Here is a 21,237-nt window from a genome sequence, read left to right as displayed (position 1 = left end):
GTGGACTGATGGATAGATGTATACAGCAGTAAATAATAAGAATGACCCACATTCCAGGTTTGTTTGCTGAAGAGGGGCATCAATACAATGGGCTTTAGCAGAGTACAGTGAATTAGATGTTCGGACACCATTAGTGCTGCACAGGTCAGAACTGCGCAGGCTTTTTACTGCAGCAACCACTAGGTGGCAAGAGCTGGTACATCGAGAAATACGTTTAGATATTAAACTGACAAAAAAGAAATACTACTTATTACCCTAAAATATATGCCAAATCATGGCTAAATGCTCGGGTTATTGGCCAATTGGAGGCGACACCATAAAAGCGGGTTTACCTGTCATGCAGCACTGTCACAGTTGTGGAGAGAAGGAGGAAGCTCTTCATATGGAATTGACGGGCTCTTTCTTTTCTGGAAGAGTGATATGCGGAAGTAATATAATGGAACTGCTAGTTTATCTAAACCCTACCAATTAGTACTAGGGGAGTACCTTTTATCAGTCAATCCCCTCATGGTATTGTATACGAAACTGTGCTTATTGAGCCTGTGGACCTGACGATCCCTACTTCATAATAATCTATTATACAAGGTATACGAAGTCGAGGAGCAGATTAAAAAACGACACAAATGGGGACATATTATATGTCGATATGTCTTGAATCACAATAGTTATATAAAACAAGCTTCAAGGATTGAAACCAAAAAGCCAGGTGAAGCATTCTGATTGCCGAGGCTCGGGAGAGCACGTCTCTCCCTCTTATGACGCTTCTATTGTACTCCAGAAAGCCAAGCGGAAGTAAGAGTATTCGAGTACAATGCACCACTGAGGTCTGAGTACTCGGGGGCTACACCTCTTCCCCACCTCATATACAAGCGTGCATCGTGTGTTTGGATTAATAGTTACGGGAACTTATTAAAAAGGAGCCATTCTTGGACAGGATATTCAATGCGAAAAGCGATATGTTGATTTTGTTGGGTGATTTAGACGGGGAAACAAGATTCATTAGTAGTATATTGGACGATCGCGGAACTTGGGGTACGCTGATGGACCAAAGAACAGCTATGTTGCCAATCAAACCACAAAGTGGACCATACTAGCCTGACTTTTGTCTTTATTTTTAGCCGTAACTATACGGAAGTCAGTCTTTCACTCGTGTTGAATTCAGATCCTGGTGACAGGTGAAATGTGTTGACCCTCATAAACTTTTTCGGATTTACCCCAATTGGGTGCAAGAAGTTTATGTTCTAATTGTTTGAGAATAATACGGCACCGAAACATTTAATTTAACCTCTAGGCGGCCTGTGGGTCGGGAACATTGGCGTGTTTTCTCCAAACGAGCATCTCAGCAAATTCTCAACTGATGCGGAATAAATTGAGGATATAAATTTGTTCATTAGGTAGGGGATTTGACCCTTGCTGCAGAAGGAGCATTATACCATGTGTTATTCCTCCAACAATTTGTAATCAGTATGTAACCGTGTAATGAATTCCTGCTCAGCAACACTTCATATTAGCAGTAATTCAATTTCACCTGCCACCAAAGAGAGTGTATGATTTGGAGTCGAAGGGTGGGTTGGTGGCTAGAAGTCAATGGGGACAAATGCGGTACTGTGAATATCACCGGACTACACTGGAAGGAAAAGTTTAAATACCAACCACGTTCCTTTCCAATATCGCTCTCCATATCACCGTTCAATATGGTTTCCAAGCGAAAATAACTGACAGTGTCAGGATTGCTTCTGAATAGATTTTGGGCATCTATTTGTTGATCTTCATTCAGCCAACAGATTGCTGTGTTGGAGGCTTCTTTGCTGAGAGAATTGAAATTGGCAATTGGAGGTGCAGTGGTCGAGGTGGTTGTACGTTAGCTAGAATTTCAATTTCGGTCTAGCATGAACGCTCGTTCTCATGCCGTAGGCTTATCAATTGCACAATGTTAATTAGCAGGATAACGAAATTGAAATTTATTTTATTAACAATCAAATAGGAATCAAAGCACTAAATGAAAAGACAAAGACTATGCAATTTCACTGTCTGCCGAAAGAAATGAACAGGAGAAATATATTTTAAGACTCGACGCATAATGGGTAATACAGAATGAATGGTTTTGCTTTACAGCCGCTAATTACTTCATTTCTGTCTAACTCGATGTTAGCCTCATGCACCTCAATAGTTATGCTTGCAGCACATATGGCAACAGGCAAGTATCATATTGTTATACAGGTAAGTGCCGCAATGTTTTGATAGTAATGGTTCTTGCTGTATATTGTGTGTAAATATGTAGAGCTTCCCGACTTTTAAACTCGAAATAGCTGTCGAAATTCCGTAACAAAGAACTCGGTAATCAGTTTTGTCAAATGGAAATTGCTGAGGAGTCGTTTCACTTGCGCATTTATAAAAACGTATCGTAAATCCATAGTGACGTGGATCTATGTTCCTTATGATCGAATGTCTTAACCAAGTATTCGTCCTGTGCTTCTACAAATCATGTTAATAACAATATTTCCGCCTGTCATACTATTAGTTGACAAAACGTACCTAGTACGGGTTTTGCTCGATGCAAAGACAATAAGAAACATGAAGAGTCCATTAACCATCTCCCGGCTTCAGGAAATCCTGCTATACGATAGCGAAACATGGTCCTCTGATAAGATCACTTTATACAAATTACAAGCATCCCCGAACATTAGCCTGCCTCAGATTCAGTTAATTTCATATTTACCCCCCATCAATATCCCTTCTCGTAAAAATATATTATAAGCCGCAGATAACTGGAATTTCAGCTTGAGCACCCTTCCTTCTTTCTTTTCCTAACTTGTGGTAGCCGCGTCTTTGTTAATCTTCAGCTGTTTTTTTCGAGAGCAGCTGGAGAAATCGAGCTACTCTGTGATATCCGCAGTTTGACAGCCTGCAATACGGTGCACTTTTGTATGTAAGCGTGCAATTAAGTGCGTTTCTTTTTAACATATCCATGCCTGCAATCGGAAAGCATGTGTGAGTGTCATTTTGTAAAGATGTGAATGCGCCTGGAAACATTTACAATTGACAAAGAAAACCGAAATTGTCGCATGGTGATCACCCGAAGGAATGCGGGCGACTGGTCTGCTGTCATCTCGATGTTAAGTGGAAAACATATTCAAAAAGTCTCGATGGGACGAAAGATAATTTAAACCGTTGCTCGGGCAACGTTGTCTTTATTGACAAATCATCTTTTGGACCTTGCCAATCATCAGCATGCCTGGACCACATACTCGGAAAAAATCTTCCAGGGGATCTTAACATATAGTGTGAAAGTCCACTTTTGGGAATGCCTCTAAGAAAAAAATTTGGGATCTTGGTCCTTGTTCACCGAAAACTTGAGAAAATGAAGAAAATCTACCAAAATGCTTTATTGGCAATTACTAGGATGCTAAAATTTGAAGCAGCTTGTTGGATGAATTTGGAGTTCGTTTCCAGAAGAATACACAAAAGATCTCCTGATCTCCTTTGAATCACACAACACAGCACAGCACCTACGTCCTTATGTGGCCCATTTTATATTCTTTTTTTCGAATAAATCATTTCAGTTGATATTATTTTGAATTGATACAATCTCAACCGGATTTGCACTGAGGGGCAAGCAGTTTGGCTTCTTATTTAAAATATACAGAGGCTTTAGCGGTGGTGACCAATGATAGATTAGTTGAAGAGTCCATTGCGAATCCCTGGAACAGTGCCCACGTTTGTAGAATGGTGTGAGATTCTCAGGTCATCTAGTGAAGTCGAGTGAGTACGAGCAATACCTGTAGCTGACAATATTATGGGAACTTCAACCACCCTCTCTAGATGCCAAATTTCTTTGATTTCTTCTTTATGGGAGAGCAGCATCAAAACAATATATGCGGACCGGTCTTGTCAGCCAACAGTACGTCAGGAATATGGCGGTGAGTTAAAATTTGCCGACTTAATACACGCGTCAGGGCGAAGCAAGGGATATTACCTACCATTTATATTCTGTAAAATGGAAATTCCCGTGATCACCACATACTTTTGGTCAGAGTTGTCAACCACACTCTCTCCACCTATGTTATGAGGTACGGCAAAATTTTAGCAGTCCGTATCCACCGAATGTTTTATTAGTTTTCGTCCACCTAATATTCCGAATGGATATGCTAGTGAAGGAAAAGCGAACACATTTTTCTTTTTCTTTAGCATTTGCCCGTTCGCAAGCGGGGTTCGCAAGCAAGGGACTCGTCATGATCGGTTCCGACATTTTGTTCTATTAAAGGCTTGATCGGGATGCAGTCGCGAGGCTTTCAAATCTCCATCCATGTCAAGCTAACGTTGTTTCTGTCGGCCTTTTGGTCGCTTACCATCGACTTTGATGTTCAGATAAATTTTGGCGATTGAATTCTCTTCTACAGTTGATGATGCCACTTTGGCAATTTCCCCACGATCGGTGCAACCCCATATCGGTCGAGGAAATCCTCATTTCGGGCGTGATCAAGGCGTGTCGCGCCACTAGTCCTAGTCAATGCTATGTCGGGCATGTGGCTCATAGTGGCTTTTGCAATATGTATAATGTATAGACCAAATTCTATTCGCAACAGATTTCTAAGATGGTTATCATCATGATAATAATAATAATCGTTGGCGCAACAATCCATATCGGGTCAGAGCCTTAAAGTGCATCAGAGCACTTCATTCTTAACCTTAACGGTACACTACAATACACTGTAGAAGGCAGTGTGGTCAGCATTGCCCTCGCCCGAAATTATTACCCTGATTTGACTCAGGTGCTCATTCACAGCTGAGTCGACTGGTATCTAACGTCAAATCACACCAGTGAGATTCGAACCGCGACCTTTCGTATGATAGTCTTGTACTCTGCCCACGCAGCTATCCAGACACTGAGATGGTTATCATTATCAGCATAAAACTTGATGTCATCTAAGTAAATCAAATGTGTCGCAGTTTAATTTGGAATTTACGCCTTTCAGTATCATTCAGTATCCAAAAGAGACACAATGAATCTTCCGGAAAATGCCTCTTTATATGCGGATCAACGCTTCATACCCTCAGATGAGTACAGTGACAAGGTCACATGCCAAACTTTCACAACTGTCGCGGAAAACTTTATTAGTTTGAGATTATTGCCATACGAACATAGCCAGATGTATGGGACGCTGTCAAAGTGCTTGACGTAAGCAGTAGCAACTACAGGGATTTCTTTTGCCTGTAGAAAGATATATTAGGGAACCTCTAAATGTCCCTTCCTTCACATTATCTAGCTAGCACAAGCTTGTATCAACGGTACACTACAGTGAGACTGGGCTTAGGTATTTTGCCTCTTTGGTTGGCCATAATTAATCTAAATGTTCCATCTGATCATCTTCAACTTACACGTCCGGTACAAAATCAAATCAAGACTCTAAATGGGATAAATTGGGATGCGAACTCCAAAGACCGCGTTTGACTCCTTTGAATCTAAGGAAAGTATCGACTAAAGATGAAATCCGTTGTAGCGATATATTCAGCACCACGCGGTCGATCCACCTTTTTGTTTTTTTTTGCGCTCTTATTTTACATCGATCCACACACTAATATTTTTACCGTAGTTTCATTTATTTGATGAAATTCAGATGAAATGGAGACACGTTTTACTTTTAATAATGACCTGTGAGAAACAAGGACTCCACGTGAATTTCTAAAGTAGGTAACGCAACGGAATTCATGCACAGCCGATTCTCACTACTTAGAACCTGTATTAAGTGCGGGCAGATTTGCACGGCCACTTTCCCTCAAGCGCCTTCTTAGTTGACAAAATTCGGTTCCGGATGGTTACTTGACTACTTCCAACCATTAAAGTTAATTATGTGTCATGCACAGACAAACCTGTCCGTTTTAATATGATGAGTTTATTTATGTCCTGAGCAGAAACCTTGGGAGAAGTTAGGGCGAATGTGATTTTTACTCCCACGTTGGGCGCCGTTTATTATGAATTCCCGGAATTGATAAAAACAAAATTTATCAAGAGCGGTCTAGCTCTGGATAAAGCGTTCCTTTCGATACGATTACTTTAAATCAAAAGACAGTTCAAATATCCAAACTGCATCAATTTTAGCGTTATTAGTCCTTAAGTACTGGTTTGTCGCAGCTTGTCTTTCTTTCAACACACTATTTTTTCCTAAGGGGGCCAGCTAAATATGATTTCACCTTGTCGTAAGGATAAGGCACAGGACGCACAGAATATGCATAAACAATTCATTTTTCTGTTTGCATTACACAAACTCACTTGACAGTATTCCGTGGTATTTGGCCCATATGTTACTGCCACGCATAACATAAAAATATGGGGGTAGTTTGTATATAAGGCACTTATAGTAAATAGACCTGCAAAACACTCACCTTTCCACTGTTCGTCTGGAAGTAGTAGACCATGAAGAACATCCAGAGAATGGTCACGAAGGCGACCAATTTAACATTTCTTCGCATGTTGCTGGCGATTTCCTCTTAATCCTTAACCACTGAAAACTTCACAAATTCACACTACTTTCACCGAAACGGAGGAAAGCAAATCAGAATCACAGAACCCGCGATCTCCTGGATTATCGATTGGAGGAGGAATAAATAAACAAACAAACTGGTCGAATCAGGCAAGTCGAATTAAGCTGGAAAAATCAGAAATTCAATTTATTCTAATTGAACACTCCTCGACCTGCCGCGAACACTTTATTTTCCACTACAATAAATTTTCCCCGGGCGAATGTAAACAAATCGAAGAAAATTGATTGCGTGTGATTGCTTAAAGTGGAAAAATCTCCGGTAACGGTGACGTAGCGCCGCGAATCGCCGCGGCAATTCCAATTCTAGCCACGGAGGTGACGCGAATCAACAATCTAAGTGCAGACGAGGGGCGACAATTATTGGATTATCGCTTTCGTCGCCTCACGAAATTAACGCGGTCGGACTAATCGAAGAACGTCGGTAATTAATTCAGCAATAATTCAATCAAGTCGCGTCTACGAGGGCTTCCAGGTCCTACCGCCTTTCACCGTCAGCGCTCCGCAGTGGCTTAGGTGCTTACCGGAATGCAAATTCATTAAAGGAATGCACTTTTCCCAGAGTGATCTCTGTGAGTGTGGAGCCAATAGTCGGGAAGCAGCTGCTCCGCGAACACCAAGAATAATTAGAATTAATTGAGGGAAATATGTATCCAACGGACGATTTCTGCTAATTGGGGGGCATCAGTTTTATGACTCGAGCTAATTGGCTTCTTGAAAGAGGCATAAAAGTGACGCCGCCAGTGAAACGAGTGCAGCCGGGGGAAATGCTTTCGAACAGTAATGAATTCGCACTGAAAGCCAGGCAATACCTCTGACGCCAAAAACGCGCTACCAACAACCGTCGAGTGGTACCAAATTTCGCACGCTCTGTCAGACCGAATGGAAGCGAATTGCTCGCGCGCCACGCTCAAGCCGAGCTAGAGTAAACAGCCGACTGCATAAGACTGACTGCGGGTCGGCAACAGTGGCTAGTGGCGACCTTCCACCGGTTAATTCGCGCCACCACGGCCCGAAATTCGCTTAACCCATGCTTAGCGCTTCATCTCAGGCCCATCTTCAGTAATTTGCATACCAGCGAAAGGGGAAACTCTCACGTTATCTGCCCGTTCCCCAGTGCGAAGGAGCGGGTCCCCAACTCCCACGCCCGCCTGCAGCACGCTTCGGGCGAAGAAGGCGCTCTGCCCCTCTTCCTCATGGGGCAGTTCGCCCGCAGCATCTGCATCTATTCGCCGCGCTCAGTGCAACGAAAGAGCACGTGGGGCCGCTGGGACGAGCTAGTGCCAGCGATGGAGCTCTGCTCCCACAGCACGCAGCTCTCGGAGTGAGTGTAAAAGCTGCGGCGAATTGAAGAGAAGCTATTTATTGGGGGGAAAGCTGCTCACTTGCGAGAAGGTGAGAGTGACATGAATGACTGAAGGTTCCCGGCTCCCCAGTGGGGCTTGTAAACATTCCAAGATGTCAAACTACTGAAATTGAAGAATTGCCAGCTTTAGGAAAGCACCGAGTTTTCGCATTTTGGGTAAAACTTTCATAAATAGTAACTGACTTAGCCAGAAGTTGTGTACGCTAAGTATCTCAGTTCATATGCTCACATTGGACGGTTTAGTAGCGCGGTGGAGTTACGTGTAAGCAAACAGCGTGCATAAAATATGAATTAAATTGGGTAGGAAAATAATTTATCTTATTTGCATTTGCTAATTAGGAAAATTGCATTTCGGTGCAAGTGCAGTCCTAAAACACCTTTAAAATTACGTCAAAAAGGTGCTTGAAGCATAACTGAGATTTCTCTCATTTAAGGTATTTGAAATTTTAATTTAAGGATCTGCAGGGAAAGACGCTACAATCTCTTTAGATTAATGGTTGCAAGACATTTATATATCCTATCCGAAAACCAGGGGTTGTTGCTGAGGAACTTGGAGACTCAAACTTCCGGAATGTTGATTTACTGCAGAATGCGCTGGGGAACATTCTAGGATGGGAAATTTCAAAGGCTTCCAGGTATTTAAATTAGCGATCTATGTGACGGTGGCGGCCCATTAGTGAACTTTATGTTGCTGTTGCCGGTGCAGTTCTAATGCTATTTAAGGAAGCCGGAAATTTAGTTGATGATATGTCAGGGAGCCAAGCCAGGCTAGCACCAGCGTGCGTTAATGCGATATTTCAATGGGACTGGACTGCCTCCCAGACTGGCCATAACTAATTCGAATATTCACTCTAGACCATCCTCAACTTCAACGACTGTTACAAACTCACAGAAAGACTCATAAAAGGTATATAAAAAATGGTTTGAGCCAAGAAATATGAAAAAAAGGATAAGATCGCTGAAGACCGCATTTGAATCCCCTCCCCTTCTAAGCCTAAGGAGAGTAGTGACCAAGGACGCAATACGTCATGACGAGATATTTGGCCTCAAGTTCTCGATCAAATATTTCATTTTTTCCTTCTATATCTCAACTGCTAGTGTTTTTTTCCGCCGTTTCATTAATTTGATAAAAACTGACATATGACAATAAGGATTCCACCCAATTTTTTTCAATGAATGAAACGGAATTGACAGATTTGCACCGTCAATTTTCTTAAAGTGCCTTCGTAGTTGGCAAAAGTCAATTCCAATTTTTTTAAAATTACCAAGCATCAAAGATAACTACGTGTCATGCACAGGCAAACCTGTACGACGGTAGCAGCACAGTAGTCAAGTTAGTTACATGGAGGTTTAATTTAATCTTTCATTGCATTCGATTCAATCCCGGTTATCAAGATTCTTTATCACAGCTCTTAACACTTTTCACTAGTAGGCCAATTTCAAAGTTTGAATTTTTACGTTGAATTGACAAGGTGGTTTTTAGTTGGCCTCCTCTGCCGGCGGACGAGACTAGAATCCCTGAGGCTATTGATAAAAACGGTTTCCTGACATCTGCGCCCAGCTTCGAAGCGCTTTTTGAAGCCTCGACAAGGAGGCCCATTGGGCCCGCCCTGTGCGTAGAGCTTGAACGAGTGCTCACCTCGTTCCAGTACCCTAAAGGGTTCCTCGTATGGTGTTTGTAGTGGCCTCCGAGGGGCGTCCACCCTAATGAAGACTTGTCTCTCAAGATCCCTGCGGGTATTGACCTCTGATGTCGCGTGTCGGGACGGTGGACTCGGCCGAACACTCGAAACTGCGACCCCGAGCAGAAGCAGCATTCTAGAGACGCTTAACCCTGCTCTTATATGCAGTACAGAGTCGGTGCGGAGATGCAGATTCTCCCAGTACACCATCTCCGCGGGGCTGGCAGCGAATTCTTCCGCTGGGTTGCGCGGACACCGAGAAGGATGAAAGGCAAGGATCCCGACTACAATGGATCGAGCGAGCGTTGAGTGTCAACGTTCCAGCATATCATTGGACTGTGGATGGTATGCAGTATGCCGTTTAAAGTCAAGCAGCTTTCCTAACTCCGCGAAAAGAGTAGATCCGAATTGCATTCCCTGATGGTAACGGCTGAAATACCAAAGCCCGGTATATACAAGAGTTCACATTCTTGTTCATGGACGGCCAGAAGTATTTATCAGTGACTTAACGGTTCGTCGTCCTGATGCCTGGGTGCGCAAGATCGTGTATTGCGTAGAATACTTCCCTGCGAAACTCGGTCGAAATGAATGGCCTAGGTCCCTTATCTGATGTCTCGCAGAGTAAATAAGAGTTTAAGCCGAAAATGTGTGCCTAGGCGATTGCCGTATAATCGACCGCAGCGGGGACTGTGACCTCCGAGGTTGGAGACAAACCGTCAGCAAAAACACTGTTTTTTCCAGATACGTGTTGGATATAAGAAGTAAATTGGCTGATATAACTTAAGTGCCGGAGCTGATGAGGAGCCTTTGTCGGGCCTTTGTCTAAGCGCGAACATAAGTGGCTTGTGGTTCGTGAACACGGTGAACGGCCTGCCCGTAAGGGAGAAACGGAAGTATGTTATAACGAGGTACGTGGCGAGGAGCTCAAGATCGAAGGGGCTGTAGTTGCGTTGAGCTGGATTGAGCTGTTTTGAAAAGAAACTCAACGGTTGCCAAATTTGATTCACCCGTTGGTGAAGAGTTGCGCCTACCGCTGAATCGAAACATCAAGGAGCGCAGCTAGGGGTACTTACGGCTGTGGAAATACCAGCAGTGCTACACCAACAAGCTGTTGTTTGACCTACCCAAACGCATGGACGGCCTCAGTCTTTAGTTTTGGGTCCAAGAACCTTTGCATATCCTTTATTGTGGTTGGTAGGGGGAAGTTTTTTATCGCCACAACTTTGTCTAGATCAGGTTGGATACCGTCAGGGGTCATTAATTGGCCGAGAAATTTCATCAGCCCTGGAGAAATCTGTATTTCTCAACGTTTAGGACAAGGCCGGCCTCAAGGAAATGTGGAAAAATGCTCAAGTGCTCGGATTCTGAAGAGGAAGCGACCAAAACATGATCCATGTACACGAAACAAAAGTTCAAGTTGCGCAAGACAGAGTGGGTGAACCTTTGGAAAGTCTGCTCAGCGTTGCACAAGATGAAAGTCATCCTAACAAATTCGATGAGTCCAAAAGGTGTGCAGATAGTCGTCTTCGGAATGTCTTCGAGAGCGACAGGAATTTGGTGATACGCCTTCGCTAGATCCAAAGTCGTTAGCGAGTGCGCAAAATCGCGGATGAGTGGAATGCTTGGCGGCATTCATTGCCTTTATTAGCTGACCAGACCATAGCGTCTATTATTAATTACTGAGATCAAATGAGGTAGAACCCTCGCGTCATAAATGTCATTAATCCTTTATCTACGTCGACGATTCCCTCGGTTTTGATCTATGGAATGAGGTAAAGTCCTTAGAGAAACCCGAGTAGATAACACGAGGAATTTAGGAAATTTGCCACACAGTTGGTGCAGCCTGGTAGCTTGGTATCAGTGGACTAACGGTGCATAAGAAAGTGCTGGTTTTTACCTATATAACGTATCACTGGAGGATTTTCGTACAATAAAAAAGGAGCGAGGTAGAATCACAATCGCCACTTTGTGTATGGAGATTATATCAGCGAAGTTTTGCTAGGAAAAGTAAGAAATGAACAACTTCGAAACATTTGTCAGGTTTGCCTCACAGGCCATATGCCATATGCCATAGGCCATGGTAGGGTAGGTAGGTATCAGTGGCCGCTCCTAAGACCGTGACTGTTGTTATAGGAACAGGGAAGCATAGGCCATAGGCCATAATCTACAACGGATTAATTTCTGTTTTGAAGGTGGTGGAAAAGGAGATAGGAGAGCATTTATAAACCGAGAGTTTCAAAATAAATCATGTGAAATGAGGAAGATCAGCGGAGGAGTCTGCGGATTTATTGGACATAGGGAGGGCGGTGCGTGCGTTTTGGGGTGTAAGACCTGCAAGGATAGGGAAGCGACCTCAACACAGACCAGAAACTCCTTCCTGGAGTTATTTATCAATCACTTTAGTTTGCATAGCTTTGAAGTGAGCGAAATCAAAGTGGTTTCCGGAAGGCTATTATTTTTTTTTGCCGTGGGATTTACAGCGGTATTTGTATGAAGTTCAATTTTAAACCAGAATGGATACAAGTGCAGTGCTTTGGAGAATAAAAGGGCCGAACAAAGAAGTATATATGATAGAATAGTATGCAAAGAGCCGAAGACTTGATCGTATTTTGTGTATGAAATCTCAGTTGATAAGTACCAGGGTTGAATTCAGACCGGTTGAACTTTGAATTCAAACTCGTTGAACGCGGGCGTACTAACCGCCTTCAGTATGCGAGGTCAGGCAAATGTTTTGCCAGTGAATTAAGGAGTATTAGAGGTGGCATAAAAAGGAGATTCTGGAGACTGGGATAAAGAATGTAAAGGCCAATCAGAGTAGACAACATGAACACCTCCATTCAAGTGATTTCTGGGGTGGAAGATAAGGATAGAGTAGTTGTTGAGGAGAGATGGAGAACTGGTAACGTTAGACCAAATGAGCTTAAGGAGACTAAAGTCATCGCAAAGAATAAAAAGGGAACTGGGGTAAATTACAGTGAGGATATCTGATAATCTTCCGAAGGGTTCGTCGCGCAGGAGAGAAGGGCAATGGAACTGTCTGGAACCGTCTGAGTATTCAGACGCCTATAATCTCCACATGGCCACCATTCGCCGTTTAGCTTAGGGGCCAAATAAAGTGGGGAGGACCAACAGCTATTCGATGGTCTGCAGATACCCTGTTCCATCAAGTCTTCAAACTCTTTCTTCGCAACAGCAAGCTTCTTGGATGAAAGTTGACGCACCTTTGAGAAGATTTGGGAGCCGGTAATGTTGATGTGGTGCTACACATCGTGCTCAACCGCCCTGGAGAAACTACTCTCCGTAGCAATGTTGCGATGCTTTCTCAGGTGTGCGCGATTGCGGTGGTCGGCAACATCCCCGAAAATTATCGAAAGAGTGTCATTTTGAGGTTGCGGGGTCTATCAAAGCCCCTTTCTGCAGGTCCACCAGCATCCCATAGTGACAAAGGAACACTGCGCCTAATATGGGGATGCTAATGGTCCACAGAAAGAAACGCCAGGAAAACATTCTGGCAGTCCGTGCGTGTAGACCAAGAAGCAACATCTGCTTACGGGGCAAAGATTGCATGGCGACGTGGTACTGCGCTTCGGGTAGCCGTCGCCGATGCACCCAGCGAGAGGTTTTTGTTGCGCTAAACGTGCATCCGGTGGTGCATTCAGTCCCTTGCACTTCGTTGTTGATGTTGAATGGTCTTGAGAATGATCCTGCTGCTTTTATCTGGCCTCGCATATTGGTCAGGGTCAGCCTAGTCAGTCTTATCAATTTCATTGAGATACCGAATTCTCTCATAGCGTGTACAGTTTGCCGCAGGGAGAAAATCTGATCTGTTGCTGATTTGCCTGGAGTGAAGCCTCTTTGGTATGGGCCAATGACGTTCTGGACGTATGATGCTATCCGGCCTAGCAAGATAGAGGAGAATATCTTATAGATGGTACTCAGCAACGTGATACCTCTATAATTGTTGCACAGTGTGATATCTCCCTTTTCATGTATGAGACAGATAATGCCTCCTTGCCAGTCGTCAGGCATTGATTCGCTGTCCCATACCTTGAGCACAAGTTGATGAACCACGTCGTGTAATTGGTTGCCTTCATATTTAATCAAGTCGGCTGTAATTCTATCGGCTCCTGGCGCCTTATGATTTTTTAGCCGATGAATTGCACGGACTGTTTCTCCTAAACTTGGTGGTGGCAGTATTTGTCCGTCGTCTTCAGTTGGCGGTACCTCCAACTGGCCGATGTTCTGGTTGTTCAGTAGTTCGTCAAAGTACTCAACCCATCGCTTCAATATGCCCATTCTGTCGGAAATCAGATTTCCCTCTTTGTGTCGGCAGGATGAGCATCGAGGTGTATAAGGCTTCATCCTGCTGACTTGGTGCCTGGTGCGGTTGCTTCCTGTACTTTTCTAGTACACAGACTTGTTGGTTCTCCTAGGCTTCCTTTTTCCGTGTGTGAAGTCGCTTCTCCGCTCGACGGAGTTCGTGATAAGTCTCTGCGCGTGCCCGTGTTTTTTGAGAATGCAGCATTACTAGGTATACGGCATTCTTCAGTTTCGTTCCTAGCTCACATTCGTTGTCATTGTTGTGGATGGCTTCAGTTTTAACTTTCACCTGGTTGTCAGAGGGCGTTCTGGGTGGTGTTGTTATTGGAACTTGGGGCATCATATCAACGAGATAGTGATCCGAATCTATATTGGCCCCCCTATACGTTCTGACATTCATCAAGGCTGAGACGTGGCGCGTTCCATCAGCACGTGGTCAATTTGCTTGAAAGTGGTCCCGTTTGGAGAGGCCGCTTTCCGCGGAAATCAGGTATTTTCAACAACCATTTCGTGTGGTGCTCTGAGGTGGCGGGGCGGTAACCCTGTCGGCTGAACCAAAACCAAGTGGCCGAGGAGAACCTCCACGTGGTGGCACCTGGAAACGCTGTATCGCATTGGCTTGCCGGCCGTGATGTAGTAGGCGAATGCTCCAAGGCTTAATTAGGGCGATCAGACCCGAGTCTGCACGGGAGCTCATCTGAAGTGGCTTCGGCCACGAAACCTTACCAGGGGTATACCGATACCATGGGAATCGGGGTAGCCCATGGACTCATATACTTCGGGAGAATTCCTGTCGTATATGAGTACAGCTCGGTTGTTGGCGGTTGGCCCCTTAGTGGGAGCTTCCTGGGGATTGTTGGTGATGCTCAAGCGAGAAGAGACCTTCGGGACTCGGCGTGGTGTTGCGTTTCAACAGGGGTGCCGTACTCCTTAGTTCGGTAGAGATTTAGCTAGGTTTTGCATCCACCAGTATGAATGTTAAGCCATGCACTTGGTATAGACTGGTACCGTTGTTGCTTGTCACAGCGGGACTCTGATTGTGGTCCCAAAATCAATCCGTGTCTTAAGAAGACCGTAGGATTAAGTCTCCATGAAAGGTACCTACGTTAAAACCCCAAGGACTTAACCATTTCGTGTAACATTGCTAATTGAATAGTCCGCAGTCCGTTATCATTTGTATTTTCATGTAAGCTATGGGAGCCAACGTGTCACCTGAATATGGGCTCCGTCCCTACTTGGCTGTTGAAATCCCCAAGCATCATTGTGATATCATGTCTGGGGCAAGCTTCGAGGGTTCGCTCTACTGCCTCGTAGAAGGTATCCTTCTCCGATTCTGCAGTCTAATCTGTAGCGGTGTGAACGTTAATGAGGCTTATGTTTCTAAATTTGCCTCGCAAGCACAAAGTGCCGCTCCGTTATGTTTTCGAAGCCGGTAACAGAAGGTTTCATTTTTTGCCTGTCTAAGAAACCTACTCCGAACACATGGTTTGCTGGATGGCCACTATAATATATGGTGTAGCAACTCTTCTCTAGGAAACCTGTCGCTGTCGAACGCATTTCCTGTATCGCTATTACATCAGCCCTATATTGGGACAGAGTATCGGCTAGCTGTTCAGCAGCATTCGGTCTGTACAGGGAGCGCACGTTCAATGAGAAAATGCGCAAATCGTTATTCCGTTGTCGTTGCCGCGTTCGTCGTTGTGTATCAGTCCAGTCCGAGGCTCATGTTGTAGCTTCGTATTAAGTTTTTTCAGTGTAGGGTTGTCAGCCTTACTCAACCCCCAACCTGGAGGATCATTTGGTACAACTTGTCCCGTAGTTAGGTGCGGGAGGCTCACATTCATTCTTCTCTGTCTGCAGCTTTTCGTTAAGAATGAACTCCCAGCGATCACCGAGTGGAGGTGGCGATAGGGTTTGGTAGTAGAGCTGTTGGTGTTGGTTCAGCAAACGTTTCCCAGGTTTTATGCTCCATCGTCGGTACCAATCCACGTTTCGACCTTGGACCTGTACTACTCTTTGACCACGCGAAAACTAATCACCCGAAAATCGGGTTTCATGTAGTTCAGAACATGTGAACCATACTGTAAGGACGTCATTCTTCCTGCATTCGGGACCCAACGATATCCCACAAGAACTACTCAAACTTGTCTTCTGCTATTGGCCTACTAGACCTATTTTGTTTGTCTGTAGATGGTGGTAAGGTTCGCGCAGTTGAACAGAGGGAAAGAAAACCTTTAGCTGCTGTGTACATACTAATTGTTCTATATTTGCGACGCAGGCACGACGTGGGGTACTGGAGATTTGTACCCTTAGTAGATTGGTCCTGGAGCGGAGTTGGAGGTCGCAGAAGTAGTTCACCAAGCTGAGGCATACAGCCGTCGATTTCGCTTCACATTAAGCAGCAAATATGCCAGGAACACTAAAAAATTCTTTCCATATGTTTATCCACCTCTTGCGAATATTGAGGGAATTATCTTATCAGACGCTCCCTGTTCTACAAGATGTTGGAAGCTAGATTGGTTTGGTGATCACATCGTGGTAGCGCAGGGTTCCATTCTAAGACCGAATCTTTGGAATATTTCGAGCCGATTATAGAGTCAAAATCAACGGTTATATACGGGTGCTATAAACCCCTACGTGAGGCTGAGTGCTACAACCACACTTACGTGCGTTTCTGTAAAGGCGATCTATCTGCTACAAGCCCCGCAGAATTCCTTATTTATTATTATCTTAAACCAGAGTCTCCTATGAAATGAGGCAGACATCAGTCGATGAAAATTTGGAGCTTTCGAGTAAGAAAGGCGGTCATTTCCCATGCAGTACTACTATATATGCATTGAAAAGGTTGGCACGAAACCATCTCATCTTGATATAGATGTTGCGATAGTGATATTTTCAAATTTTTGTCAAAACAGCGAAGGTAGACTTACTGCTGTTAATGTGTTAACCGCCATTAGTGTTGGTAGCGACGTTGGCAGGAATAACTTTTCTTAGATAGACAACCCCTTCAGCGCATTCAATACTCTTCCGCGCATTCATTATTCTGTAAATTCGATTGTGAACTTTCACTACATCGCTATTTATCTTTAATACAACTCTGTTTGGCTCCCTATGAAGCAGTAAATAAATTTCCTCAGCATTGTCATGGTGTTTGAAGAATCACATCCCCCATTGAATTCCTCCATGTCCTCCAGCCAAGGGAATATGGATAACGTCACCGATTAGGAGAAGGAAAAGTATCGAAGGGAGTTGATGTGATCGGTATAGGAAGATCCACATCCTGTTGGTTGTAAATACTCCTCCTATCCTCTCTCCGCCAGATGAACTCCGTCCTTCCTAAGACGGAATAGTTTTGCAGGACGACCATTTAGATCGACGGCTTTGTTCCTATTTCGCGTTCTGATGGAAGATTATTTGACTTCACCTCTATGACGAAAAAGGGTCGGTATCCATGCATTGTGGTGGTACTCAAATGTTAAAAAAGTAAGAGTTACCTGACCAAGATCTTGGATAAGAGGGCTGTGGTCAAAATTTCTCACAGGAGTTTCAGAAGGCTACATACAAGTTCTTTGGTGATGCGGTAAAAAGTAGTGAATTCGTTCTTAATTTCGCCATTTCTGCCTTTCTGAACAATGAAATTGTGGGTTTCATTTTGCCTCGTATATTCTGCGACGCAATTTTCTTGTTAAGTCGCGGTAACAAAGGTTCAGAACGTCATCCTCACCCCCATTAGCCATTCACCCGTGCCACGGATAGAAATACTTTTGACGGCGGCCTAAATACAGTAGCGACTCGAAAGCCAAGATAAGGGACCGTCAAATGATGACCCTTTTTAGATCGGTGTTAGTACCTTTTGTTAGGTGTATCCAGAGAAAAATTGCTAAATTTGTTTGTAATTTGAGTAGTTCGTTATCAGGTAATTGAACCCTAACTGACTTTGCGGTGCTGGTGCTTGAACAATATGCTGCTGATGACGAGGTGGTGAAAGCTGCAGAAATTCACCTTTATTACTGTTGTCATCAAAACCCTGCCTTTCATTCAAATATCATTTAGATCATCCATCATAATCACAATGTCACTTTTATGAAGTATCTCCTCAACAGCGTGCAGCATCCTTCTCCACTATATCGGAAATCTCTGTTGGTGTAGAATTGTGATGCTCTTTAGCTTGGACCGAAACCTTGCTGTCCTCTCACGAAAGGCTCCCAGGTCATGAAGGCGAGCCTTCTGGTAGCCGTTGTTAAGCGTTCGACACTTGGTTCACGTCTGCTAGCACTTAACTTGCTAGAATACAGAATTTCAATGCGGCAAGATAGAGAGGAGTAGTTTTCAGAGTGGAATGCCCAGGTCCTATGATTGGAATTCTGGTTTAAGTTTGAAGAAAGCTAGCATTCTGGGTTGCGTTGCTGGGGACGTGTACATATTGTACAAGCCAGTCTATCGCAGTAGCAATCCTTAGTTAACTGTCTATTTTGTTACACCGTAATACGAAATTGTAGGACCAAGGAAATTGGTTGGAAGGGATAGATTTATTCTGGGTTTGTATAGCCTAAACTCTTCATTTAATACATAAACTTAGGATATTCTATGACACCAGGTTGGGGATTCATAACATCTTTTCTTCCAACGTGTGCGAAAGCTCTCTTGATTGACGGAAGTAACGTAGTAGGATATTTCGGCGTGGCTGGGCAGATAATGGATTAGGCCTAAGCTTTCAAACAGGTTTGTCAACACACTGTCTGGCGGACTATGGCGAGGTAAAATAAATACCAAAGAACTACCGACTCAGAAGCATAATGTTCCGTCTTAGCACGAAGTAGAGATAGTTATATCCGGAGTTAGTTTATTCATATGGGAAAGAACAGAAATTTTCTAATTTGCTAACAACAATTTGTTTCACCATTCGTTAGTCAGTCCCCCGCAAGATTTTCCTTCACTTCGTTTTCCTTTGATTGTATTCCCAGGTGAAAATCCGAACGAATTTAGGAAATGAAACCTATTCTAGAAAATTGGTGCTCGAAAAGCTGTGCTCGATACAGCCAGGAAAAAATTCCTTCGCGACTTGAATTTGTGTCACTTTTTCTATTCAGAGATCTTTTGATGGAAATTCTGTGGAAGCATGGGGGTTGCATTTTATCACGAAATATATGGGAATTATAAAAGGTTAGGTCTCTAACACGTTCATTATCTTTTATATAGTGTTGGCAATACCGCCATAAAATTCTTTATATGCACTCTTCGAAATAGGCACTCTTAGTATTTACTGACACCTTTTCCGACTTTCCAACCTACCCGCAAACACTTTGAGCTAACCTGATTTCCAAATCCTTTTGACCTAATTGGCGTCGAATTTTCATAATTTCGCTGTATTTATTTTGCCTCCTTTTATCTTAATTCACTGCACCAATCGGCACAAAACAGGCACCATTGCATCGATTTAACCCGTTCGCATTAAGCCTTCTACAGGCTCAACCCCAGACGGGCACTATTTTCAGTTGAACACCAAAACACGGAAGACACTATTTTTAACATTGCACAGGTTTTAGGGTGGTGGCGCAGCTCCTTTGGAGTGGTCATAGTGGCGACAGTAGTCTTTCGACAATTCCTTCCTTTTTCCACGAGGATAACGTCTCCAAATCTTGGTATTTTAGCCGCGGTATCATTTTGCTAGCTTAGCCACCTATTTTTCTACAATTGATTTTTCCGCACTTAAGAATTTTCAGATGTTTATTGAACGCTAGGGATACGGTGTTTTTGGGAAAATAGAACGCGTGGTACGAATCTGTTACCGAAAGAGACGTTTGAGGAAAACCCGGAGAAAGACTAAAGGAGAGCAGTGAAGACGGCGCAAGGAGACCATTCCGGCACACAACCCCAGCCACAAGGGCATTTTCGCTGCAGCGTAGCGCTCCCCTCATTGAAATACCACCCCATCAAATTGTGTTTACATTGCATAGTGGAAGTATGGTGACGGTTGCACTGTGAGTAGATGTTATATTCGATTTTTTAGAAAATTTGAGAAAAGAATGGTGTAAGGAATGTCAGGTGCGCCCAATTTTTATTTATTTGCTCTATGTACGTAAAGTATCCTCGCCGTTCTTCCTCGGCCTGGTTATATTTGCTGAAAGAATAGAAAAGAAAAATATGGATCACATCACTCAATATATCAAAGTAATAAAAGCTTTCCTAAGTCTAGATTTAAAATTGATTTTATTTTTGTATAGCAGTTCAGGAGTACAAATAAACAATATTTAACTTAATTCATTTATCTATTATTATCCATTTAGCAGCACCCACAGAGATTGGAGGGGCTTCGTACCCTTGAAAAATATTTGGGCAAGGTTGAGAACGTGCCCTGGACCTTGCTTGTCGGTATACTAGTGCAATGTCGTAAAACCCGGTGTTCGCATGGCAAGCATCCTTTCATGGTTTTCGTTGAGCCGGCAATATACGTAGGGTCCCTGTAACATATAGTTTCTTATCTGAGGGCTTGGTAGAGAATTAGTTTGGTTTTGGTGCTACGAGCTACTTTCTTACATCGAAGATAGTAGACACTACTGAATGAGAGTGAATTAGTGGGGATTCGATTTTAGGTATTCATTTAGTATTCGTTTTGAGAATGATGGGGTCCTAAGTCCGCATCAACTTAATGCTGGACATCACTGTCAACACGCTTACCGGGCAGGAAGGTCAACTGAAACTGCTCTGTATCAGCTGACAGAGGTACTACGGGACGCCATTGAAACAAAAGAAATTGCACTGTGCGCGTTTTTGGATATCGAAGGAGCATTCGACAACACATCGCACACAGAGATACAGGATGCCCTGAGCCGCAAAGGAGTGGGAAACACCCTGGCACTCTGGATGGGCAAAATGCTAGAAAGCAGACAAATAGAGGTATAAACAGGTACAAACTCTATTATCATGAACACCACTCAAGGCTGTCCACAGGGCGGAGTACTATCGCCGCTGATGTGGAGTATGGTAGTGGATGAACTCCTGGACGTGTTAACAAATACTGGAATACAAGTCCAGGGCTACGCGGACGACATTGTTCTAATCTGTAGGGGCAAATATGAAGATACCCTATGTGATAGAATCCAAACTGGATTAAGGGTTACTAGTGCCTGGTGCAGGAAGGTGGGATTGCGGATCAACCCAACCAAAACCACCATAGTACCATTCACTAGGAGGCGTAAACTGGATCACCTGAAAGCCATAACATTACATGATATGGAGGTGAAACGAGAAACAGAGGTCAAATACTTGGGAATCACGCTAGACCAAAAATTACTCTGGAAGACACATGTCGGAAACACTTGTCGGAAAA

The 21,237-nt window shown here is 43.7% G+C and overlaps 1 protein-coding gene across 6 annotated transcripts in view; it reads right to left on the bottom strand.

Moving 5' to 3' along the window:
• Positions 1-19,699, bottom strand: part of LOC119651667 (polypeptide N-acetylgalactosaminyltransferase 2) — a 424,411-nt gene extending 404,712 nt beyond the window's left edge. The window contains exons 1-3 of one of the 6 annotated variants that reach the window (XM_038055369.1): positions 7,352-7,525; positions 7,022-7,141; positions 6,385-6,647 (exon numbers count right to left, since the gene is read on the bottom strand). In XM_038055369.1, the coding sequence (XP_037911297.1) occupies positions 6,385-6,471 (87 nt within the window). In that variant the 5' untranslated portion in view covers positions 6,472-6,647; positions 7,022-7,141; positions 7,352-7,525. The other 5 variants (XM_038055377.1, XM_038055402.1, XM_038055393.1 and 2 more) reach the window with 5 other exon arrangements.
• Between the last annotated feature and the right edge of the window lie 1,538 nt (positions 19,700-21,237).

This window comes from Hermetia illucens, chromosome 1 (assembly GCF_905115235.1).
Source record: "Hermetia illucens chromosome 1, iHerIll2.2.curated.20191125, whole genome shotgun sequence".
Taxonomy (NCBI): domain Eukaryota; kingdom Metazoa; phylum Arthropoda; class Insecta; order Diptera; family Stratiomyidae; genus Hermetia; species Hermetia illucens.
Note: the sequence above shows the minus strand (reverse complement) of the source record. Positions and strands in the feature narration are given on the sequence as shown.